The sequence below is a fragment of the Hyla sarda genome, chromosome 7 (genome assembly GCF_029499605.1).
Source record: "Hyla sarda isolate aHylSar1 chromosome 7, aHylSar1.hap1, whole genome shotgun sequence".
In the NCBI taxonomy this organism is placed as follows: Eukaryota; Metazoa; Chordata; class Amphibia; order Anura; family Hylidae; genus Hyla; species Hyla sarda.
This window is the reverse complement of record NC_079195.1, coordinates 62368356-62394704: the sequence shown is the minus strand read 5'-3', so window position 1 is coordinate 62394704 and position 26349 is coordinate 62368356. Positions and strand designations below refer to the sequence as shown.

At 43.3% G+C, this 26349-nt stretch overlaps 1 protein-coding gene across 3 annotated transcripts in view; it reads right to left on the bottom strand.

Moving 5' to 3' along the window:
• The window catches only part of KNDC1 (kinase non-catalytic C-lobe domain containing 1), a 141568-nt gene that overhangs the window by 21565 nt on the left and 93654 nt on the right, over nt 1–26349 (bottom strand). For all 3 annotated transcript variants that reach the window (XM_056529503.1, XM_056529504.1, XM_056529505.1), the window contains exons 20-24: nt 19294–19493; nt 15125–15238; nt 7051–7198; nt 3194–3361; nt 1137–1352 (exon numbers count right to left, since the gene is read on the bottom strand). In XM_056529503.1, coding sequence (XP_056385478.1) covers nt 1137–1352; nt 3194–3361; nt 7051–7198; nt 15125–15238; nt 19294–19493 — 846 coding nt within the window. The remainder of the gene's footprint in view (nt 1–1136; nt 1353–3193; nt 3362–7050; nt 7199–15124; nt 15239–19293; nt 19494–26349) is intronic.

Sequence of the window (26349 nt, the reverse complement as noted above, 5' to 3'; positions counted from 1 at the left end):
GCGCTGGAACTCACTGTACGCCAGTGGTCTCCAAGCTGCAGACCTCCAGTTGTTGCAAAACTACAACTCCCAGCATGCCCGGACAGCCAACGGCGGGACATCGCTCCGGCCGGTGATAGGCTGACGGTTGTCCGGCGTTCCAGTCCTCAGCGTAAGTCTCAGCATAGGGGAGTTTAAAGTTTATTTTCTTTATCTTTTGCAGCCCGGGAATGGGATACAGCGTACAGCAGTGGTCTCCAACCTGCGGACCTCCAGCTGTTGCAAAACTACAACTCCCAGCATGCCCGGACAGCCGTTGGCTGTCCGGGCATGCTGGGAGTTGTAGTTTTGCAGCATCTGGAGGTCTGCAGGTTGGAGACCACTGGCGTACAGTATAGAGTTCCAGCGCCCGGTGGCCTAAACAAAGAGGAGGAGGACAGTGCTTGAAGGTGACATCTGTGAGTAGTACCCCGCTGCACTGATCATTAAATGGGGGGGGGGGGGGGCAGAACAGCGCTGGCGGGTCACATAGGATTAGTTCCCCGATGTGGGGACAGCGCTGCGCTGGGCTGGTAATACATTCCCGAGGGAGAGGGGCCAAACAGGTATTGCGGTATGGGGGGAAAATTCATGTCGTGCAGCCCAAAAAATTTGGTATTCGGTATGAACCGGTATACCGCCCAGCCCTACGTATACGGTTATTTTCACATAGGAAACATAAGTGTTTACGGTTCAGTCCGGCTTAGTCTATCCAGTTTTTAACCTTGCACATGCGCAGTACGAGCTGGAAGAACCACCCACCTTCTGGAATATGCTGTGATAAAAAACGTATACACCCATATACAACCGTATGTCACCGGACTACAAATTTGTAACCGTTTACGGTTTTAAACCATATACGGTTGATTTTTTGTGAATATGGCTGAATACGGTTTGGTCCATTTTTTGTAATCCGGTTTTCTTAAAAAAAAAAAAATAAAAAAAATTACATATCCAAAAACTGTATAGCAAAATCGTGGTGTGAACCCATCCTAACCTCATATCTCGATATTAAAATGGTCTTCAGATCTGCTGTACACAGGAGGACCCTCTTTTAGGCTTCTGTTACCTATTATAATACACAGTATGGAGGGAGCATTACATAAGCATATACTAACCTCTTGGAGTAAAGTCAATTGAGTAGCGATTTGCTGAACACTAAGCTCCTGTATAGAGTATGTCCCGCACTCCTCTCCCTTGATATAGTACGAGGACAGGTCTTCTACAAGTCCAGGGTAGCAAGGCCGGGGCAAAGCTGCAGATATTGTGTACTGTTTATCCCTGTGATGGTGAATATTGAGTCCATTACCTTTAGAGAGTCTCCAGTTAAAGCTCTGCAAAATATGGACATAAAAAAAAAACCTGTATTTACTTCCATAGAATGATATTGTGAACACAGTCTGCACAGTCTTACTTAAAGGGGTACTCTGGAAAAAATATTCAAAAAAATTAAAAAATAAATAAAAAACAACTGGTGCCAGAAAGCTAAACAGATTTGTAAATGACTTCTATTAAAAAATCTCAATCCTTCCTGTACTTTTTAGCAGCTGTATGCTACAGAGGAAATTATTTTCTTTTTTGTTTTGTCCACATTGCTCTCTGCTGACACCTCTGTCTGTGTCGGGAACTGTCCAACGTAGCATATGTTTGTAATTGGGATTCTCTCCTGCTCTGGACAGTTCCCCTGATACGGGCATCAGGCAGGGAGCCCTGTGGACAAGACAAAAAAAAGAAATTCAAAAAGAAAATAATTTCCTCTGTAGCATACAGCTGCTAAAAAGTACTGGAAGGGTAAAGATTTTTTTTTAATAGAGGTAATTTACAAATCTGTTTAACTTTCTGGCATCAGTTGATTGTTTAAAAAAAAAAAGTTTTCCACCGGAGTACCCCTTTAAAGGAGCTGTCCCATGAGAAACATCTATCACAAGATGACTCGTGTATGATCACTGGGGGAATCCGTCCATCAGACACGTCAGGACGCATGAGTGACTGTTGCTCCCCTTAAACTTCACCTCCCAGCAGACTAACATGTACAACCTATACCAGTGTTTCTTAACCAGGGTGCCTCCAGCTGTTGCAAAACTACAACTCCCAGCATGCTCGGACAGCCTTCGGCTGTCCGGGCATGCTAAGAGTTGTAGTTTTGCAACAGCTGGAGGCACCCTGGTTAAGAAACGCTGACCTATACAGTGGAAAGGTGGTATATTTTCCATTGAAGGAACACTCAGGGCAAATTGTAATACCCAATGTAGAGCCATAGGGGGTAGTGTATGACACGGGTTCTCTTGGGTGTTCTTGAATCCCTATGTCACACACCTCTCCTGGGGGGCCCCGCTTTAGCCATAATGGGCCTCATTTACTAAGCTGAAACCAACCAGTTTTTGTCGGGTTATTTTGTCGAAATGTCTGCGCCAGGAAAATCCGACAAACCAGACATGGCATTGTAATATGTAAAATAGGCGTGGTCTGTCGCAAAGGGCTGTGGCCTGCCCCAAAAGGGGCGTGGTTTCACAACCCAACCTATTTACTATTGAATTCAGAGAAAATCCTGTAGATAAATGGCTGGAAATTTCCATCTAGAAAAAGCTGGGCAGAAAATGTTCCCCATAGAAATTAGAGAGGAATTCTGCAAGTCTAAAACAACATTTCCCACTAGTAAAAACCCGACACTCTTAGTAAGTGAAGCACAATATATTAATTTTCCTTTAATATTAGGACCCAATAATATTTGGTACATGGTTCATTATAGGGAAAGTCTTAAAGGGGTTCTTCGCTGCCCCAGCATTTGGAACATTTTGTTCTGAACGCATGGAGCAAGTGGCAGGGGTCGTGACGTCAAGGCCACGCCCCTCAATGCAAGTCGATGGGAGGCCGCCACGCCCCCTCTCATAGACTTACAATGAGGGGGGCGTGGTGTGATGTCACCAGGGGTGTGGTCATGACGTCACGACCCCTGCCGCCCGCTCCCAACGTTCTACATGAACACCAGGTGCTACACAGAGATCATGGGGGTCCCAGCGACGGGACCCCCGCGATCAGACATCTTAGCCCCTATCCTTTGGATCGGGTATAAGATGTCTAGGGGCGGAGTACCCCTTTAAAGAGTCTTAGTCTGCATATCCCGATAACAGGTGCTGGCCCTGTCATACAGCAGAAGAGCACAAACAAGACAAACCTTTCTAGAAACATTATCCTCAGAGAACTTTGTGCACAAGGAGTGCAAGGATTTGGTGTCGTCCCTCTTCTCAGAGCTCAAGGTGGGAGAGGAGATTGTGTACTTCTTACTGGAGAGCTCCTGCAGCAGGGACACTAGGTACTCCCCACGCTCGTCTTTTGGAAGAATCTGCAATGTTTTAAACAGACATTCACTAGCCTCCATGGTCACATGCACAAGCTACAACATTAAAGGGGTTATGCGCTGCCCTGACTTTCGGAGCTCCGCTCACAGCGTCAGGAAGTTCATTACTCCGAACACTGTGTGCGGGCTTCCATGTTCGCGGCCGCCGGGCGTGACGTCACTCCCGGCCCCCTCGTGACGTCATGCCCGCCCCCTCGTGACGTCATGCCCGCCCCCTCTACCAAAGTCTATGGGAAGGGGGCGTGACAGCGGTCACGCCCCCTTCCCATAGACTTTCGTTGAGGGGGCGGGCGAGACATCACGAGGGGGCGGGCGAGACGTCACGAGGGGCTGGTCGTGACGTCACGCCCGGCAGCCGTGAACACGGAAGCCCGCACACAGTGTTCGGAGTAATGAACTTCCGGACGCTGTGAGCGGAGCTCCGAAAGTCAGGGCAGCGCACATTGATTATAAACGACGCTGCGGCATGGGAGAGTAATGAAACGAGCTTGGGAGCTAAGCTCGCATCATACCCGCACAGTCCCGGCTGTTATCAGAAGCCAGGACTAGTGGCTAATGCCGGCTAATCGCCGTTCAGGCAGATGTCCGGCATTAAGTCTTTAGATGCAGCAATTAAAGTTGATCGCCGTGTCTAAAGTGAAAGTGAAAGCTTACTAGCAGCAAGGTCGGGATCAGTAAAATCGTGATGTCCCGATCAGCTAGGATGCAACAGAAAGATGCCTCCTTCTGCCTCCTTGCTCCAAAACTGAAATCCAGGCTTGAGCAATCAACCACCGATAACACTGATCAATGCATTGGAATGCAATGGCAGTGATCAGTGTACTGAATCAATACTGCATGTTATAGTCCCCTATGTGGGCTATAACATTGAAGAAGAAAAAATGAAGTTTTAAAAAAAAAAAAAAAAAAAAAAAAAGGGTAAGATCATTTAACCCCTTCCTTAATAAAAGTTTGAATCACCCCCCTTTTCCCATAAAAAAAAACTGTGTAAATAAAAATAAACATTTGTAGTGTCGCTGCGTTCATGTCCGAACTATAAAAATATATTGTTAATTAAACCGCACGATCAATGGCGTACACGCAAAAAATGTCAAAAGTCCAAAAATAGCGTCTTTTCGGTCATTTTTTATACCATAAAAAAATTTATAAAAAGCAATCAAAAAGTCCGATCAAAACAAGAATGGTACCAATGAAAACTTCAGATCACGGCGCCCTCATACCGTCCCGTACGTTGAAAAATAAAATAGTGATAGGGGTCAGAAGATGACAATTTTAAACGTATAAATTTTCCTGCATGTAGTTATGATTTTTTTTCAGAAGTACGACAAAATCAAAGCTACATAACTAGGGTATCATTTTAATCGTATGGACATACAGAATAAATATAAGTTGTCATCTTTACCGAAAAATGTACTGCGTAGAAACGGAAGCCCCAAAAAGTTACAAAATGGCGTTTTTTCTTCCATTTTGTCGCACAATGATTTTTATTCCGTTTTGCTGTAGATTTTTGGGTAAAATGACTGATGTCATTACAAGGTAGAATTAGTGGTTCAAAGAATAAGACATCATATGGATTTTTAGATGCAAAATTGAACGGGTTATGATTTTGAGGTGAGGAGGAAAAAAGTGCAAAAATTTAAAAATGCACTGTTTCCCAACCAGTGTGCCTCCAGCTGTTGCAAAACTATAACTCCCAGCATGAATTGTAGTTTTGCAACAGCTGGAGGCACACTGGTTGGGAAACACTGACATAAGGGGATGTATAGAAGTTTAGGCTATGCCTTCCCTTAAAGGGGTTATCCAGGAAAAAACTTTTTTTTATATATCAACTGGCTGCGAAAAGTTAAACAGTTTTGTAAATTACTTCTATTAAAAAATCATAATCCTTTCAGTACTTATGAGCTTCTGAAGTTAAGGTTGTTCTTTTCTGTCTTAGTGCCCTCTGATGACATGTGTCTCGGGAAACGCCCAGTTTAGAAGCAAATCCTCATAGCAAACCTCATCTAAACTGGGCGGTTCCTGAGACACGTGTCATCAGAGAGCACTTAGACAGAAAAGAAGAACCTTAACTTCAGAAGCTACAAGTAATTTACAAATCTAAATTCAGGTAGAAGAAGCAGACATGGTCGCACATCTATAATCTTGCATAATGATCCAATTGCTTCTCAGCATAATATCAAAAACTAACAGGTTGTTAGTATAATTTTTGATCAAAAAGTACAAGCCCACTCGCCACGTCAAGGCCACCTATTTAGAGTGGGTCCCTAACGTCCCTAGCATAAAATGGCGTAGCACTGGGCGGCGACAACCACCGCCGCAACACCAGTGCCCACGGGGGGGGGGGGGGGGGGGAAACGACCCACTGGCAGAGCGGCCCCAATGCCACTCAAACCAGTCTATGGGCCGCACCCCCCCCCACGGCAGCAACAGACGCCGCACAGCACCACACCAGTGTGAACAAGGTGTAACAGCACACTTGCCATGCTCTCCCAGTCAGACTGGGAGGCTGCTGGGATAGAAATGGCCCTTGTGTAGCTAACTACTACTTATATGGGGTTGGGCTGAGGGGGTGGGGAAGAGTGCAACACATGTTCAAACAAAAAAAAGGAGGGGATAGAAAACACAGTGTGAATTCAGGTAGAAGAAACAGACATTGTGCACATCTACAATCTTGCATAATGATCTAATTGCTTCTCAGCATAATATCAAAAACTAACAGGTTGTTAGTATAAATTTTTGATCAAAAAGTACAAGTCCACTCGCCACGTCAAGGCCACCTATTCAGAGTGGGTCCCTAACTAACAACCTGTTAGTTTTTGAAATTATGCTGAGAAGCAATTGGATCATAATACAAGATTGTAGATGTGCGACCATGTCTGTTTTTCTACCCGAATTCACACTGTGATTTCTATCCCCTCTTTTTTTTTTTTTTTTTTTTTATAAACATGTGCTGCACTCTTCCCCACCCCTTCAGCCCAACCCTATATAAGTAGTAGTTAGCTACATAAGGGCCATTTCTTTCCTAGCAGCCTCCCAGTCTGACTGGGAGCACATGGTAAGTGAGCTGTAGCACCCTGTTCACACTGGTGTGGTGCTGTGCGGCGTCTGTTGTTGCCGTGGTGCCGTGTCTGCGGGGGGGTGCGACCCATAGACTGGTTTGAGTGGCATTGGGGCCACTCTGCCAGTGAGTCGTTTCCCCCCCCCCCCGTGGGTACTGGTGTTGCGGCGGTGGTGGTCGCCGCCCAGTGCTACGCCATTTTATGCTAGGGACGTTATGGACCCACTCTAAATAGGTGGCCTTGACGTGGCGAGTGGGCTTGTACTTTTTGATCAAAATGTATACTAACAACCTGTTAGTTTTTGAAATTATGCTGAGAAGCAATCAGATCATTATACAAGATTGTAGATGTGCGACCATGTCTGTTTCTTCTACCTGACTTCACATTGTAATTTACAAATCTGTTTAACTTTCTGGAGCCAGTTGATATATAAAAAAAAGTTTTTCCTGGATAACCCCTTTAATGAAATCAATAAATTATCAATTGACACTGCTTTTCTATTACTGCATCTAAAACCACACACATCTTTCTTCTCTAAACTGAAGAGATTTTACGCAGAGCCACAATTGTACACAATTCCCAATCATTCGTGTGATTATTCTACAATGAAATCACCTGGGAATTACTCAAGTCTTCAAGCTTGTCGAGGAGATCGGGATTCATGGAGAAGTCAATCTGCCAGCATTCTTCAATCCAGACTTGTAGAAGCACAAGTGTCCGATGAAAGATTTTGGCATCCAGACAAGGAGGGTCCATATCTTCTCTAGAAACATACAGAACATGACATTGTAATATATAGAGATCGCCATATACAGCATTACAACTAGATCGAGAGTTTAAATCCCTCCGCTTAAAGCGTACCTGTCATAGTGTAATAAAAAAAAAAAAAAAAAGTGATGTTACTCAGTACCTAATCCTGATCATGTACAGGACCTATATATCCCTAACAAATATCATTTATATGTTGCTCACTTGCATTGTCTTCCTGCCTTGTGGAGGGGGCGTATCCATATCTCTTCCTCACTGTGGATGACTCATCTGCTCTGAGTCTGGGAGCAGCTTGGCTGTTCTATCTGTTCCTTGTAAAGCTGGATGCTAATCAACATAGCTGTTACTATGTGTGTCATTCAGCTTATAAAGGGGTACTTCGGTGGAAAACTTTTTTTTTTTTTTTTAAATCAACTGGTGCCAGAAAGTTAAACAGATTTGTAAATTACTTCTATTAAAATTCTTAATCCTTCCAGTACTTATTAGCTGCTGAATACTACATAGGAAATTATTTTCCTTTTGGAACACAGTGCTCTCTGCTGACATCATGACCACAGTGCTCTCTGCTGACATCTCTGTCCATTTTAGGAACTGACCAGAGCAGCATATGTTTGCTATGGGGATTTTCTCCTACCCTGGGCAGTTCTTAAAATGGACAGAGATGTCAGCCGAGAGCACGGTGGTCATGATGTCAGCAGGGAGCTCTGGGTTCCAAAAAGAAAATAATTTCTTCTGTAGTATTCAGCAGCTAATAAGTACTGGAAGGATTAGGATTTTTTTAATAGAAGTAATTTACAAATCTGTTTAACTTTCTGGCACCAGTTGATAAAAAAAAAAAAAAAAAAAAAAAAAGTTTTCCACCGGAGTACTCCTTTAAGCTTTTACAGACTCCTGTTAGTCTGAACAGCTTCTTTGTCATTCAGGAGTCAGAGGAGGCTTTGGCTGTTCAAGCATGCAGGAAGTTGTAGTTTTGCAGTGTAGCAGCTGGAGCTGTAGTATTTATAAAGCACTGTTAGAGCAGTGTTGCCTTTACCTGTTGCAAAACTACAACTCCCAGCATGCCCACACATCCTATGTCTGTAGTTTTGCAAGAGCTGGAGGCACACAGCTGGAGAATACACAGCTCTAACACAGAGTTTTACAAAGATTGTACCCACAGCTGTTGCAAAACTACAACTCCCATCATGGGAGTTGTAGTTTAGGAGCAGCTGAAGGCTGCAGTGGTGCAATGATGATCTCCTATACTGGATACCAACACACTTTATGGCCGGTATCCAGTATGCTGCAAAATATAGAGTAGTCTGTTTACATAAAGACAGATGACCCCTAGTGGCGGCTATTTTCATTGAAAATTTTTTTTTGTAAAATTGCATTTTTTTTTTAAATAAATGTATATTTAAAAAAGTCATCTTATTAGTAGTACTAGAAATTATAAAAGGTTTTTCATAATGACAGTGCCTCTTTAACCACTTAAGGACCAAGGGCGTACCTGTATGCCCTGATTCCGCTCTCTTTCTATAACACGGGGCCTGACCCGGGGGTCATAGCGGCTCGGGCCTGGCCTCTAACAATGGCAGGGACTCGTGGCTAATAGTGTGCGGCACTGATCGCAGTGCCGTGCGCTATTAACCCTTTAGATGCAGAGTTCAAAGTTGATCGCCGATCGTCTAAAGTGAAAGTAAACTACCCTCGGTTAGCTCAGTAGGCTGTTCAGGATCACCGTGAATAAATTGTGGCATCCCAAACAGCTGCAGGACACAAGGAGGGTCCCTACATTCCAACTGTATGTCCGATCGCCGAATGACTGCTCAGTGCCTGAGATCCAGGCATGAGCAGTCAAGCAGCAGAATCATGGATCAAGGTTATCCTATGGGATAACATAATGAAAAAAATAATAAAAAGCGATCAAAATGTCCGGCCAATACAAAAATGGAACTGCTAAAAACTTCAGATCATGGCGCAAAAAATGAGCCCTCATACGGCCAGGTACTCGAAAAAAAAAAAAGTTATAGGGTTCAGAAGATGACAATTTTAAAATGTATAAATTTTACTGCATGTAGTTATGATTTTTTTCAGAAGTACGACAAAATCAAACCTATATAAGTAGTGTATCATTTTAATTGTATAGACCTACAGAATTAAGAGTAGGTGTAATTTTTACCGAAAAATGTACTGTGTAGAAATCCCCAATAGTTATATAATTGTGTTTTTTTCTTCAATTTTGTCGCAAACTGATTTTTTTTCAGTTTTGCCGTAGATTTTTGGGTAAAATGACTGATGTCATTACAAAGTGGAATTAATGGCGCAAAAAATAAGCCATCATTTGGATTTTTAGGTGCAAAATTGGAAGAGTTATGATTTTTTTAAAGGTACGGAGGAAAAAAAGAAAGTGCAAAAATGGAAAAAAACCCTGGTCCTTAAGGTGTTAAAGGAAAATGGTCAGCCTGTTCACCCACACTAAACCCAACACAATGGGTTATTGTGTGGGTGAACAGGATTCAAACGAAGGGTCACTTACTTATTTTTGTTAACCAGCCGGCGGGGGAGACGCCTTCACTGTGCTATTCATTTTAGAAATCCCGGAACTTTAGAAGCATATATCTCGTCAGCCAGTTGACGAAAATAAGTAAGTGACCCCTCGTTTGAATCCTGTTCTCTCACACTATAACGCAGTGTATTGGGTTTAGTGTGGGTGAACAGGCTGACAGTTTTCCTTTAAAGGAATGGTAGTCAGTATCTTCACGGTGGTCCAAGTGCTGGGACCCTTTACTGATAATGAGAATGGAGATCCCTTGTCTTCCAAGAGGTGGTGAAGCATGGGCACTGCCACTACAACTGCCATAGTTAGTCTAGTACTGTAGTCAGCCATCTCCTTTAGTACCACAGAGAGTGACTGGAGTGGCCGTACAGATGCTCAACTACTGCTTCATTCACAAGAGGGGACACGGGACCCTGTCCTCATATTCAGTGATCGGACCTGCAGATAGGAGATAACCTAATAATCCTTTAAGACACAAAAGCAACATTTCTCATGTGGTTAACGCTGCTGTTTTAACTAAACTGTAATATGGTATACATTAACTGCGCTGGATAAACTGTAAGAATTTAGCTTTTATTATTATGTTCTTTTTTCGGTCTGTTTTCAGAGCTGTTTTATTGATACAGAGCTCCAATAGGACCTTAGAACATATTGTGCAATTACTGAGTATATGAACCAGTGAGCTCCCTCTTGTGGCGACTGAAGACTTTGCAGGGGAGAAATCGGAGAAACAAAGCTCCAACTGCTGCCAGGGCCAATACACACAATGTGATTTCTCTGAAATCTTTGCAAAATGCTGATTTTTTTTTTTTATTGTATGGAATAAGTACAATTAATAGAATATGGAATAACTACAGTTCTTGATGTTTTAAGTAGTAACCTTTCAATCATTTTCCCAACGCCCTGATAACCATGTCCATTTATTTTGTCTCTGCTGTAGCTGTCAATGTAAATCAGCAGCGATTCCACCACAACATCAGTACATGACACATGTGGATTTTGCCGTTAACTGAGCTGCAGATTCTACAATGTTTTTTTTTTTTTTTACACACTGACATTAAAGTGGAGAAATCTGCAGCATTTTATAAACAAAATGAGCATGTAGGTTGATGGATGAAGAGTTGAGCAAACCATCGTCTGATGAAAAATCATTTTGCAGACTTGACCATATACATTTAAAGGGGTACTCCGCCCCTAGACATCTTATCGCGATTTCTGATTGCGGGGGTCCTGCCGCTGGGGACCCCCGCAATCTCCCTGCTGTACCCGGTGTTCGTTTAGAGCATCGGGTGCCGTGTCGGAGGCTCGTGACGTCACGGCCACACCACCTCAATGCAAGTCTATGGGAGGGGGCGTGACGGCCGTCACGACCCCTCCCATAGACTTGCATTGAGGGGGCGTGGCCGTGACGTCACAAGCCTCTGCCCGGCATCGCCAGTCATCCGGCACAGAGCGAAGTCGCCCCATGCACTGCATGTCTGAGGTGCCGAAGCAGAGATCGAAGGTCCCCAGTGATGAGACCCCCGCAATCAGACATCTTATCCCCTACCCCTTTAAGTCCACATTGGCTGTTCCAGTTGTTTACACTGACCACACACAATACATGATCAATGACACCAGAATGTTCTTCCCCTCTACACCGTTTACAGAAGATCTTTCCTAAAAAAACCATTTGTTGTCCATCTACTGGTTCTCCCCTGGCAGATGATGCTGAGGGAGAGAAGGACAGGAAAGTTGGATTCCAACTACCCAACCCTTTTTTTCTCAGGGAAATAAGCTGCCACCAGAAGAATATGGCAGCTATATCACTGTATACTTGTAGACTTGGCATAGCCAAACATTTGTGTGTATGGAAGAAACAGGAGAGCTAGATGTGAGCTGGCAGCTACCACATGTGTAGGAGCAGCTATGGAGATGGAAGCTGTGAGGGAGAGAAGGTTGTACACACAAGGAGTGTGGAGACTTGGTAATACATACATGGATGGCAATGCACTCAGGCTGTAGATAGAAGGAGAGCAGCTACAAGGCAGATTACAGGGGAGAATAACATGACAAGTGTACAGACAAAGCAGAACAGCCACAGCAAACTGTAGACTCCTGAACACACAGACCTCACATCCAGCATATATGAAAGAACTGAGAAGAATCTGAACCAAGGAACAGGCTGCAAACTGTATCAAGGAAAGTAAAGATTACAGACTCAAGCGAAGTGCAAGCAGCCACTAACACGGGTAAAATCCGATTTTCTTTCACGACAAAAGGTATCCAAGAGCAACTGTCAGCAAATCAAACTTTTAATATATTGTTCCTTATGTAATTATGAGACACTTTGCTATTTACTTTCTGTTAAAATTCTCAACTTTTATATGTTTCTAATGTGATTGAAAAAACGGCCACTAGGTGGCTCTGTTCTGTTCCCTGCAGCAAGTCAGTTAGTTTGGTCTCCTCCTGGTCTGGCAGGAGACCAAACTCAGGAAGTGCGTGCAGGGCATGGCCAGGCACAGCTCTTGCAGGCTTCAGTGACATTGCGCCTGCTGGGGAACGCCCACTTTTTCCTTCCGGGAGCTCACACAATGTGAGCAAGGGGAAACGTATGATACAGATCTTTGTAAAGCTCAGAGAAAAACATTTTTAAGGTCAGGAGGGGTGTTAAGAGAAGTTAGGGAATATAATTTGAGTTAGTTTAGAAAATATGGTTTGATGACAGGTACTCTTTAAAATACAAATATGGATGGTGTATGGACAGTTTTCCCTTGAAGGTGACACAATGGTATATATTCCATCCAAACATGAGAGTATATCCAGGTGCAGGCAAAGAGACCTTTGATGTCCTGGCGCTGCCCGTTTGGTCATCAGAATTAGAGAAGGAAGGCTAATAATAGACTTCAAACAAAACTTTATTTCTAAATTATAAAAATAATAAAAGTGTGGATGACGTGTTTCGAGGGGGGCTCCCTCTTCCTCAGATCATGTGTGTATGGTGTCAGTGTCATTTTTATGTGTAAAATGGCCGCCAAATAAAGAAAAGGGGGCATGGCCCAGATCTTGGAAGTCACAGCTGTACCAGTTAACAGGGTGGTCACAATAGTAGGTTAAAATAAACAGGGTTAGATGAATATGCATTTCTTCAGACTAAATAAAGGTGATATAGTGTGCAGGTAGCAGTTTTAATGTAAGGAATTGGAGTTGCTGGCGGGATTATAAGGGATATGCGCAGTGCGCATGTGATAGCAGTTACTGGGGACACGTTCGTGAGAGCTCCCATCATGGGGCCTGCTGCGAGTCAATGGGGGACCAGCAGGACTACAGAATGAGTCGCGCAATGCGCCGACGTGGGTGTTGCTAAGGACGCGTAGTTAAAGAAAATAGGCTGATTAAAGAAATTATTCGCAAGCTCAGGAATATTCTTCAGAGATCCCTTCCTACACAAAGTCCTCCCCCCCAAACCATGTGTAACATTTCGGAGAGGGAGAACTCTGCGAAACATTATTGCTCCAAGCAGACTTCGATCCTCCAAAAATGATGGAAGCACGTTCCTATCTATATTTGGATTATATAAATGTTCCCTCCCCAGATGTAAATGCTGCACAAATATTGTATACAAAAGCAAGAACGTCTCATCCAAAAATACAGGGGAAACGTTCCAGATCAAGTATTTTATTAACTGTTCATCACAATACATTATCTATTTACTTGAATGCCCCTGTGGCCTTCAATATGTGGGCAGAACAACCAGATGTCTGAGAGAACGTATTAACAAGCATCAGTGCAACACATCCAATGGCTTTTTATTACATAGCGTATCAAGACACCTTACTCAGCACCACAATCAGGATTTTGGATGCATACGCCTGGTCCCCATCGAAATGATACCAAAAGATTTAATACACTACGAAAACGGGAAAATTTTTGGATCTACAAGCTTCAAACGTTGGTACCAATATTAAATGAAATGATTGAATGTAATTTTTAAAACTTTATACAGGATTTTAGCTGTTTTAAAGCCTTCTTAAGGAGATTTTTATGGATATTTATTTATATATTGTATCTATAATTTCATATATTATACTTATATGGACTTCCTTTTGATCCCCAATATATTTTTTAAGATCGCACTGGGACTTTTTATGATACATTTTTTATGTTCATGCATTCTATGCTTATATCTTTATATGTTACTTTATATGTTAATATATATGTGTAAAACACTCAAATATCCACCCTACTCCCATCTTCCTTTCCTCTCTGTTCCTTCCATACCACTCATTTCTCCCATTACGCTTCCAGTACCCCTCTGCAGTCCCCTTTTATAACCCTTTTAAAACTATATGGCATTGTATTCCGGAAATATGCCATTTCTGCTGCATACACTAAATATTGAGACCCCTATAGGAATACTTAGACTTATACCCTTGCAATCCTGCTATTCCAGTCATTCACCATTCATAGATTCCCATACATACCTATATTTCCGCCATTCTAAAGATGTACACTCTCTCCTATACATTCATAACTTAAGCTGCATAGCACTTCAGGCTTTGACAGCCGTCTGTCCGCTACATCGCTTTCCATTGCGATCATTTGTTTACACTGTGACGTGTTCTCACACGCCCCCTACCCCTATTGGTCCTTCAGACCCCACGTGACCGGACGCCCTTAACTACTCGTCCTTAGCAACACCCACATCAGCGCATTGCGCAACTCATTCTGTAGTCCTGCTGGTCCCCCATTGGCTCGCAGCAGGCCCAGTGATCGGAGCTCTCACGAACGTGTCCCCAGTAACTGCTAGCACATGCGCACATCCCTTATAATCCCACCAGTAACTCCAATTCCTTACATTAAAACTGTTACCTGCACATTACATCACCTTTATTTAGTCTGAAAAAAATGAAACCTACTATTGTGACCACCCTGTTACCTGGTACAGCTGTGACTTCCCACATCTGGGCCACGCCCCCTTTTCTATGTTTGGCACCATTTTACACATAAAAATCGCACTGTGACACCATACACACATGATCTGAGGAAGAGGGGAGCCACCCTCGAAACACGTCATCCACACTTATTATTTTTATCATTTAGAAAGCGCCAGGACATCAAAGGTCTTTTTGCCTGCACCTGGATATACTCTTCTGGACAAGCACATGCTTGTTTCCTGGGACCTCCTGGCACAGCAGCTCTGTGGACATAAGTGAGTACCCCAAATACGGGGTGAAATGCGCTTATTTTAATATTATCTGGTGAGCACCCACCTATATGACCTGTGGGTTCCATATTTAAAGGGTAATATGCAAGGCGCCGCTTTCGGCTTTTCTCTTTCTTTTCTCAAACATGAGAGTACACATTTTAGTTATATATTATTAAAACATATGGGTTAAAAACCTTGGCAATGCGTTGTTAATCCTGTCAACAAGGAACTGGAGGAGATCTTCCTGGGAACAGAAGTATCGGAAGGCGTAGAAGAACTGCTGAACATAGCCATCCACAACTGCATTTCTAGAAAAGGAAAAAAGAATGGTAAAAACACATATGTCTGGAGCGTCACTTTGGACTTTATAGGGATGATATGCATCAGTATACCACAATACATAGAGTATGAAATAGCATGGGAGTCTATCCTATATTTTAGACTAAATTTTTAACAGCTGTTGTAATAGCCAAAGGGTAATAAATACCACTATCTCAGGGACGTCCCTGTGCATCGTCAAGGCAACGCCACTAGTCCGGGGCCGGAGCGGAGAAGAGGGCCTTCTGTTGAAAATGGACAGCCCGCAACGACTAACCCTCCCCACCGGACGGTCCCTGCAGCATAGCTGGCCCGGACCAGCTCACCCTTCCTTCCCACCGAGGGGAGGAGAGTAGAAAACTAAAGGGGGGTCTGGATGATGACGAAGGCCGCAGTGGTCTTCAACCTGCGGACCTCCAGATGTTTCAAAACTACAACTCCCAGCATGCCTGGACAGCCGATGGATGTCCGGGCATGCTGGGAGTAGAAGTTTTGCAACATCTGGAGGTCCGCAGGCTGAAGACCACTGAAGGGATGGACAGGCAGTGATGATGAAGGGGGGGTGATGATGACAGGGTGATGATGACGGGGGTGTTAATGACGGGGGTGTGTTTTTTTTTTTGCATATGATACAGCAGGTAAAATAAAAAAAAGATGTGTATTTTACTTCCTGTTAAAAAAAAATGTTTTCATGTCACTTTCATGACCTTATATATCTGGCCATTAGGGGGGTCTCCCTTCTTGTCCAGACCACATTCCATTTGCTCAAACGCACAGACTTTGGTCTCCTGGCAGAAGACCAAACTCAGGACGTGCGATCTGGCCATAGGCAGTGAATAGCACTCGCTCTCTGCCTGTGTATGAAACAGAGATGAGCAGGAAGAGTGAGTGCTATTCATTGCCTAAGGCCAGACTGCACTTCCTTAGTTTAATCTCCTGCCAGTCCAGCAGGAGACCAAAAGTCTGTGCTTTTGAGCAGATGGAATGTGGTCTGGACCAGAAGGGAGATCCCTAGTGGCCAGATTTATAAGACCATGAAAGTGACATTTTTTTTTATTTTTTTTTTTACAGGGAGTAAATTACAAATTTATTTATTTTACCTGCTGTATCATATGCAAAAAATATATATATTTTAAATAACAGGAGAGGATTGTGGTCAGGACTGAAGTGATGGACACCTATTATCTAAAAACTAGCTATATTAGAGTCCTGTGATGGAATATTCTGTCTATATTTAAAAAGAATAAAAAAAAAAAAAAAAAAAAAAAAAAAACAGTGTTGTAAAGTCTCCTATAGGCTTAACTTCCACTTCTCCAATGTATCCAATGTAGAATGCATAGTAGATTCTGTGATGGTGAGCTGCCTTGACCCAGATGGGATAAAGTAAAGCCATAACATTTACACCACCTTGTTCTTTAGGGTTAAATGATAGATTATGTCTTCTGGTACAACTCTTGCCTCACCTGCCCAGGGCACATTGTGCTAGACATTTTGGAGTTATTATTATTGGCTTAAAGGGGTACTCCAGGGGACATTTTTTTTTTTAAATCAACTGGTGCCAGAAAGTTATACAGATTTGTAAATGACTTTCATAAAAAAAAATCTTTACCCTTCCAGTACTTTTTAGCAGCTGTATGCTACAGAGGAAATTATTTTCTTTTTGAATTTCTTTTCTGTCTTGTCCACAGTGCTCTCTGCTGACACCTGATGCCCGTATCAGCAACTGCCCAGAGCAGGAGAAAATCCCCATAGCAAACCTATGCTGCTCTGGACAGTTCCTGGATAGAGGTGTCAGCAGAGAGCACTGTGGACAAGACAAATAAGAAATTAAAAAAGTAAAGAATTTCCTCTGTAGCATACAGCTGCTAAAATGTACTGGAAGGGTAAAGATTTTTTAATAGAAGTGATTTACAAATCTGTTTAACTTTTTGGCACCAGTTGATTTAAAAAGATGTCGACCTCGTGATCAGCTGTTACTTTGGTCAGTTACAAATATCACACCAGTGACGGCCACTGCAGGAGAAATGGAACATTGCATGCCCTCTACTCAAATGAATAGACATTTATGTGTTGCGGGAATGTGCCAGCTCCCTGCTATGGTACCATGTGGGGAGGCTTCCCTTACATGGTGCCCATATGTTCTAATAGACAACTCAGTGTAATCATTTCTATCTAAACCGGAAGGGTGGAGATTTATGAATGCCTGACAACAGAACTAGCATAAAAAAAGTCACAAATTTTTGTGCAAGCCCTAGATCTGGAGATTTTTTTTTTTTACTTTTTCAGTGAGAAAAAGAATAAAATTGTGACTATATTTGTTTACAGGTGTAAAGCACTGATAATTTTCCGTGAAATGTTTCCTAGTGGCATCTCCCATAGATCGGTCCTGCGCGGCTTCTTGCAGATGCACTCTGGCATCAGTATGGGAGACAGCTACTTAGATCCCATGATGAAATTTCGAGGTTCTTTTAGCATCTTGTGTTCTTAGGTCGCCTTTGATGCTAATTTAGTTCTTTAGGGGTAACGTCATGTGAAACCAGATGCATATTCTCCTATGAGAAGAAAAACAGGGCTACCCACAGCAGCCCTGTGTGTGCAGTAAAGTTTGGAAGCGGGCACAGCCCGCCTCCAAACCTTACTCTTCACACAGGGTTGCTGCCGGGTAGCCCTGTGGGTCTGCTCATAGGAGAATATGCAGAGTTATTTTCCTCTACGCAGTAGATTTAAAAAAAAAATATATAATAATTGATATGTAATAGAGGCATGTTGAAAGTTTTGATTGGTCAAGGCCTGGGTGCTGAGACCCCCATTGATCTCTAGGAGCCTGGACAAGTTATTAGCTCTGATTCTCCATGCTCATTACAATGATCGTAGGGGTCTTAGAACCCAGACCCTGACAAATCAAAATTTTTCACATGGCTCTATCACACGTCAATTTTTTTTTATTTAAACAACATTAACACTTTGAGGCATAATACATTTAGGGGCTACTTACTTGCAAATATAATTAGCTTTAAAGAAGAAATGCGGCACAAAACTTTTAACTTTCCCTGTGCCCGGGCTGCAAAAACTTAAAAAAAAAAAAAAAAAAAAAAAAAAAAAAAAGAAAACTTTAACTCACCTTCCTAAGTTTCCCTGTTGCGCCGATATTGGTATCCCGTTCCTATGGTGCTGTTCAGCTCTGTGCTTCTTAGGCTCGAAACGGCCGCAGTGATGTCCCGCCTCGGCCGGTGATGAGCGCACTGTCAAGTAAGGAGCCCGGGAAGCAGGGAGAAGGCAGGGCCCGAGCTTCTTACATGACGCTCAGCCCATCACCGGCCGAGGCGGGACATCACTGCGGCCAGAGATAGGCTGACCGCAATGTGACATTCCAAGCCTAAGAAGCAGGGAGCCAAGCAGCACTGTTGGAACGGGACGCCAATACTGGCTCAACAGGGGGGAATGTAAGAAGGTGAGTTAAAGAGTTTGTTTCTTTAGTTTTTGCAGCCCGGGCACAGGGGAAGTTAAAAGGTTTGCACTGAATTTCTCCTTTAACTCTTTAAATTCTTCTAAAGTATTTTAGTTCAACTACATTACCTTTATCTTTATATACTATTGGATGAATATTATATTTGTCGGATGTCCTATAAAAAAAAAAAATGATGACATGGTTTCCTTCTGTTTTTCATATGAATGTATGTTTGTACCTTGTGTTTTTCTGAGGCATACAGCCATTGCTTTCAAAGACAGCGTGCCAACATGACAAGTAAAAGATACAAACACACCCCAACAGCATAGAATAAAGGCTCAGGAGCACAATCCATATTTTACTGCCAAGATCTATTCATTTCAGATGGCAAAACCAAGACTTCTATATATCTTTTTCTCTCTCTAAAACCAACAAAAAGCGTAAAATAAATGAAATGGGCTTCAAATTCATCCATGCCGTTTGATCTCTGACTCACTCTTCATCTCTTTGAATGATGACTTCCAGCAGGATCGATGCTACATAATGCTACACAATCTCCATATTATTATGGATTACACAGTAGGTATTACACGGTACCTGGAGTAGAGGTGAACCAGCAACCCAAGAGGGGTCCCGGCTTGGAGGTTCTTTGATGTATTGTCTCGCTTGTGACCTTTTTCATTATACATGAGAAGAAAGACATCGTTTTCAGTGGAGTTCAGAGACGTAAGACTAGCAAGGTTAGCAACTGTAGGGAGGTCCCGTGACTCCAGTCCGCACTGTTCAGCGTAAGAAACCTACAAGGAAAGTGAATATAACTAGTGGTTAAATTATTCAATCACTGCAAATGTAGAACAGTATTTTCCTACACTTAATCCTATAGACACGAACAATTATCAATTTCAGCACTAAACCCCTTAAGGACTGAGCGATTTCATGTTTTTGCATTTTCGTTTTTTCTTCCTTGCCTTTAAAAAATCATAACCCTTTCAATTTTGCACCTAAAAATCTGTATTATGGCTTATTTTTTGCGCCACCAATTCTACTTTACAGTGACATCAGTCATTTTACCGAAAAATCCACGGTGAAACGGAAAAAAAATTCATTGTGCGACAAACTTGAAGAAAAAAATGCCATTTTGTAAATTTTGTGGGCTTCCGTTTCTACGCAGTACATTTTTCGGTAAAAATTACACATTATCTTTATTCTGTAGGTCCATACCGTTAAAATGATTCCCTACTTATATAGGTTTGATTTTGTATTACTTCAGAAAAAAATCATTAATACATGCAGGAAAATTTATACGTTTAAAATTGTCATTTTCTGAGCCCTATAACTTTTTTATTTTTCTGTGTTCAGGGCGCTATGAGGGCAAATTTTTTGCGCCGTGATCTGAAGTTTTTAGCGGTACCATTTTGTTCTAATCAGACTTTTTGATCACTTTTATTAATTTTTCTGTGGTATAAAAAGTGATCAAAAATGCGCTATTTTGGACTTTGTAATTTTTTTGCGCGTACGCCATTGAACGTGCGGTTTTAAAAGCAGTATATTTTTATAATTCGTACATTTCCGCACGCGGTGATACCGCATATGTTTATTTTTATCTACACGGTTTTATTTTGTTACAAGGAAAAGCCGGGTGATTTCAACTTTTAATTCAGAAGGGAATACTTGAAAGGGTTAACTTTTTTTTTTTTATTTTTTTAATTTTTATTTTTTAACACTTTTTTTTGCGAGCTCATAGCTCCTATAGGGACCTATGAGCTTGCAATGGCTGATTGCATACACGGAATGTTGCCTTGCCGTTGCATGGCAACAAGCTGTGTAATCGGCGGTTGATTGCTCCAGCCTGTAACTCAGGCATGGAGCAATCAATCAGAGCCGGGACGCCGACGGAAGAAGGTAGGGACCTTCTTCTCTCCGGGTAGCTGATCGGGGCATCGCGATTTTATCTATAAAAACTTGTAAACTCTGATTGTTAGCTTAAACTTTAAACATGACTATGGGATTCTACTAGGGAAATCATGTTTTATAATAAATGCCCTTCCTGGATCCTCCCACTGCCCTATCTTCAGCAGCAGATCAGCACACAAAAAGGAGAAGGCAGCAGCTTCTGCTCAACTACCTCTCTCTGCTAGAAGAGCTTAGAAGAACTTGGTGGAACAGCTTCTTGGATTCAACTGTGTTTATAAATACATTCGCATATTAATACAGTCGGAGTCGGAACATTTATCTACCGACTCCACAGCCCTGCATGGAAGCCCCAGGGTTCCATGTTCAGAATGCTGCGGTGTCAGCCCGGAGATCACGGGGGTCCTTTGGATAGGGAATCAGATGTCTAGGGGCAGAGTACCCCTTTAAAGGGAAACAATTATTTTTACAAACTTCCGACATGTAATATGCTGTCAGAAGTTTTAGCACTCGGGTCCTGTAGTGGCAGAATCACTCACATGTACCCAATTGTTTTCACTTTGCTCTGCAAAAATGGTTTACTTATTCATAGAAAATCTATGAAACTTTCTAACAATCCAAACATTGTATGCTTGGAGAGTATTTGTACGGATACCTCTGGCAAGTGAGAACAATAGATGAAAAAGCTGGGATCTGCAGTAAGTAGTGCAGAATTCCTTATACTGCTCAGGAATTAAAGAGCAACAGAACTCATTGTGCCATATAAAATTAAAATGTATGTCCCATACTTTCATACCGATCCTGCATGATCTTTAGTTCCAGTGTGGGGAGACGCAGGTCATGCTGGACGGTACAATTCCCATGGCAAAGTGAACTATGCTCTACGAAGTTCCATGCATGAGCCGTTTTCTATTTGTGCACAGAATTTAGCTGGGAATGGTATGTTTGCCGCGTGGCCTGCGTCTCTCTGCGCTGGAGCAAGATCGAAGTGCGGGACACACATAACAAATGGATGTAACTATTCCCCTAGTTAATAGGATGTGGTCCTCAATAGTCCCTATGTCAGCACTGGTTGGACGGTGTTAGTAAGCAGGGACTAGTCAGGTTCTTAGACTAAAGGCCCTTTTTACACGAGTCAGTTATCAAGTGAATAAGCATTCCTAGAGAGTCAGTCAGTGTAGAAGGGCTAGAGATCAGCTGCACACCGCCCTGTGTAAATGGGTGATGTGCAGCCCATAAATTTTTTTATATATTTTTATTAAACATTTTTCAATAAACAAAATAAAATAAAACAAAAATACAAAGATAAATGGGTAACAGAACAAACAAACAAAGGCAGTATGTCCAAAACACAGACTAGTAAATTCAATCCCTGTCCACCCCGATGATCTGTGGGGGTCATCTCCAATAATACCATCTAAAACATGTACTGGCACCTCCCTTGATAGATCACTTAATCTGGTAGAACAGAAAGCGTGAATTTGGTTAGCATAAAGTGCGTGGGTAGGGGGAAGGTCAAAAATTTGGAGCATCTCCCCTGGTGTGAGTCATCTATGGTCAGTGTCATGTATAAGTCTCCCTACTGTTGTAACCCCTCTGGCGATCCACAGGCGCAACAAAGAGGAGGATTTACCCTGTGGAAACTCTGGATGGTCAAGTAAGGGGATCCTCTTGGACAAGAGAAACGGGAGGCCAAAAACCTTTCGCACCTCCTTCCACATGACTATCTGATCCCGAAGGAGTGTCGAGTGTTTAATCTCCGCTGGAAGCTTTGCATAGGCGGTGTGGAGCAACGCCGGCAGAGACCAAGGAGACGCAAGCACAGCTTCAATTGCTATGTACATGAAGGAAAAGGCACGCTAAATTATAGCCCCTAACATTCATGAAGTTTACCCCCCCTCCGCACGACAGAGCATAAGTTTTTGCAAAGCAATACGTGGGCGCTTGCCCTGCCACAGAAAACGTTGGAAGGCCACATTGAGGCGTTTAATATCAGCATGTTTAAGTAAAAGCGGGAGCATCTGTAAAGGGTATAGGAGGCGGGGGAAACTAACCATCTTAACAAGGTGGCACCTTCCCAGAAAAGATAATGGTAGGGACTCCCAGCATTTCAGTTCATCCAGATAGTTAAGGGAAAAGAGCGTGTCTGGGGTCTTTCCTATGCGAATGCCCAGATAAGTGATGAAAAATGGAGCCACCGTCACCCCCAGTGCATGCGCACCTGAAAGCCAGCTAGGAGAGGTCTACCCAGCATACTTTTAGCAGCATTAATTTTGTATCCCGTGAACCCCGTGAAGGAGGATATCATCTGCAAACATCGATAGCTTGATAACCTGTGTGCCCACCCTTATACCAAGATATGTATCAGTAGAGAGCAGATATCGGGCCAGAGGCTTGATCGCCAAATAGAGACAAGATACCTGGTGTATGCAACCTAGCTTGGAGGCCATCATACAATACCGCTATAAAAGAGCTAAATCGACCTGTTATCAATAACTTTCTCAGAACCAGGTCTGCCCAATCCCATCGGACGTTATCAAATGCTTTTTTAGCATCAAGAATAAGCAAGGCATGGTGGGGATCCGCCTGGGTCTGGCTCTGAGCACTATCCATCGCTGCCAGGACTCTCCTAATGTTCGCGATTGCCGAGCGGGTCTTCACAAAGCCCACCTGGTGATTGCCAAAAAGGGTGGGCAGAAATACAGGGGGGGGACATGCCGTTAAGGGGGGGGGGGGGGGGGGACAACCTGCTCCAAAAGAGGCTTATAAAATTAGCCAGGATAACCATCTGGTCCCGGCCCTTTCCCATTGGCAAGGGAGAATAACTGCTGCTACTTCCTCAGCTGTCACATCTGCATTGAGCTCCTGACGCTGATCCTCCGATAATGTCGGCAAATATACACCCTCCAGAAATCTCTGCCCATCAGTAGTTGGAGGCAGAGGGGGAAAAATATAGAGCAGCGTAATAGAAGCCCAAGACAGCATTGATGGAATGAGGTTCATAAGTCACTTGCCCCTTCGGATCGCGTAAAGCTAGAACATGTGCAGGCGCTAAGGTCCCTTCCGCCACCCTAGCCAACAAACGACCCACTTTATTACCATATCTAAAAACAAATCGGCCTCAAATTGGGACCGATATATATCCTCCCTCCTATCTAGCCAAAGCTCATACGAGGACTTCACTTCCTGCCACTGTAATTTATGAGCAGGTGTGGGGAAGTTGTTGCTGTTGCATGGCCCTCCAGAGTTTTCCGCTTGACAGTGTTACTATAGGACAGAATGTTGCCTCGGAGCATAACCTTAGCTGTTTCCCAGTAAAAGAATGGGTTGTCAATGTTTGATGCATTATCAGTCTGGAACTCCAGCCACCAACCCTTTAGAATACTCAAAAAGGATTCATCCTTTGTAAGATAAGACAGAAATCACCATAATTAGTCTGTACCCTTGGGGCACGATGGCAGAACTCCAGAGCAACTGGTGCGTGCTCCAAAATGGTCAAATCCCAGATATCCACCACCCCTAAGCGGAAGCACAGTAGGGGGCTAACCAGGAGATAATCAATGCAGGAACGGGAATCATGGACATGTGAGAAGTGTGTACTCGCATCCCTCTGGGTGCAGGTGTCGCCAAGAGTCAAGTAACCCTGTCTGTACCAGAAAGGGGGGGGGGGGAACCTTGTCACTATGATGCGGAGCAACACATGACTGGGATGACCGCTTACGGTCCACCAATGGGTCAACTACAGAGTTTAGATCAGCTCCTAGGATCGTTAGCGGCCCAGCGGTGCCGTTCACCGTGTTTGCTAGAGAATGAAAAAAAGAAACATTATTGCCATTCGGCACATAAACATTGAAGATGTGATACGCATTACCATTGTGAACTAGTTGTACATGGGACATATGGCCCTCCATGTCCTATTCATGGGAAAGGATGCGATGTGAAAAGGATTTATGTATTAAAGTTATTACTCCAGATCTGCCATCTACTGCTGAGCTACCCAACACCTTGCCCACCCATAATTTCTGCATCTTCTGAAAGTCTTGTTCCGCCAGATGTGTTTTCTGGAAGAGGACAATGTCTGGTCGGAGACTTTTAAGAAAACAAAGAACTTTCACGCACTTCTTCCATGTTATAATTTTACACATAACAGAAAAATAGTCCGCCACGGACTAAAGGAAGAGGAAGTACACGAGGGTGAACAGTGGATGAGCAATGGTAGGGGGCTAGAATAGACCAGAACAGGAATGGAGAGTAGAATCAAGAGGAGGGGCCGACAAAGGAAGCCACATACACAAGAGATACAAAAAAAAAAAAATCATGGGCAACGGGAAGGGTACAGGGGACAGGGAGGGCGAAAGGAGACCAAAACAGTGAGAACAATAGAATGAACATTATAGAAAACATGAAAGAAAACATAAAAGCATAAAAGGCCCAGAACAGACCAATACCCGAGGTGGAAGCAGGGTGGCCGTTGTGTGGGTATGAGACTTCACTTTTTTCGGGCATGTGGCGAGTCAGAACCCCATCCCCGGACCTCCCATGCATCAATGTTGCAAACAGAAGAACTAACTGGCTAGAACCAAACCTTGGACCCCTTGCTAAGAGACCCTCTACGGTAACAGAATTGTGAGGTGATGACCCTGCAAGAAACATCATCTATCACTCCTAGAGACAATGCATATTTGTAACCTTCTCAAGCATTCTGATTAGACAATCTTATCCCCTAGATGCAAACTCCAGGACAAGAAAAACAATAATCAAGCAGGAGGATACTCAGTCTGAAGAGGAGGATGCTGATCCTACTCCTGCTACGCCTTCCAGACAACTGTCAGTGTTTCTGTGTGTCACTCAGAGATCTCGTACGACTGCTCCTGCGTCTTGAAGGAAGGTAGGAGGGAATACCCTGGCTCTGTGGAGATTGAGAGCGAGGCGAAGGAGAGCGTGAGCGGGGGTGATGAGCAAGGTCCCTTAAAAGATCAAGAAGTGCGGCCTCCGAGTCAGATGGTGTCTTGTAGGAAGAAAAGGAGCTGTCCGGATGAAACACCTTCAGAGTAGCCGTATATTGGAGTTGAAAACAATGTTTTGCTCGAAACAGTTCGGTACAAACTTTGCCATATGCTCTCCTTCGTTTGGCTACATCAGGGGAGAAGTCCTGGAAGATCAACAGCTTCCTGTTATGAAAAGTGAGCGGTGTTGTATTTTTGCGGTAAGCCCTAAGGATCTCCACTTTGTCGTTGTAGTCCAGCAATTTCAGGATAACCTGTCTCAGGTGGGAGACATTAGCCTGAGAGGATGAAGAGGTGTTAGTAAGAGGTCTACCCAAGCAATGCGCCCTTTCTACTCTGCATTTGTGTTGAAGCCCCAGAGCTTTGGGCATGTCTCTTTCGCAAAAGTTTTGTAAATGAGAGGGGAGTAAAGATTCACTGACCCCCACCAGACGGAGATTGTTCTGGCGGGAATGGTTTTCTAGATCTTACAGCTTCTCACTAACATAGCAAAGGTCGGTTTCGGTCTGGCAAAGCATGTTTGCAAGGGTACTATTTTCATCATCACGGGCGATAATTCTTTGTTCTGCCTCATCTCTGAGTGAATCTGTGTTAGCATAGAATGCATGCTGTTTTCCATAGTGAGCTGGATAGTAGGGGTGATCAGCTTGACCTAAGCTGCCGCCAGTGTTTGAAGATCCATGGGAGAAGATATCCAGAAAACCGTCCGGGAGAGGATTCAGCGGGAGAGTAGGTA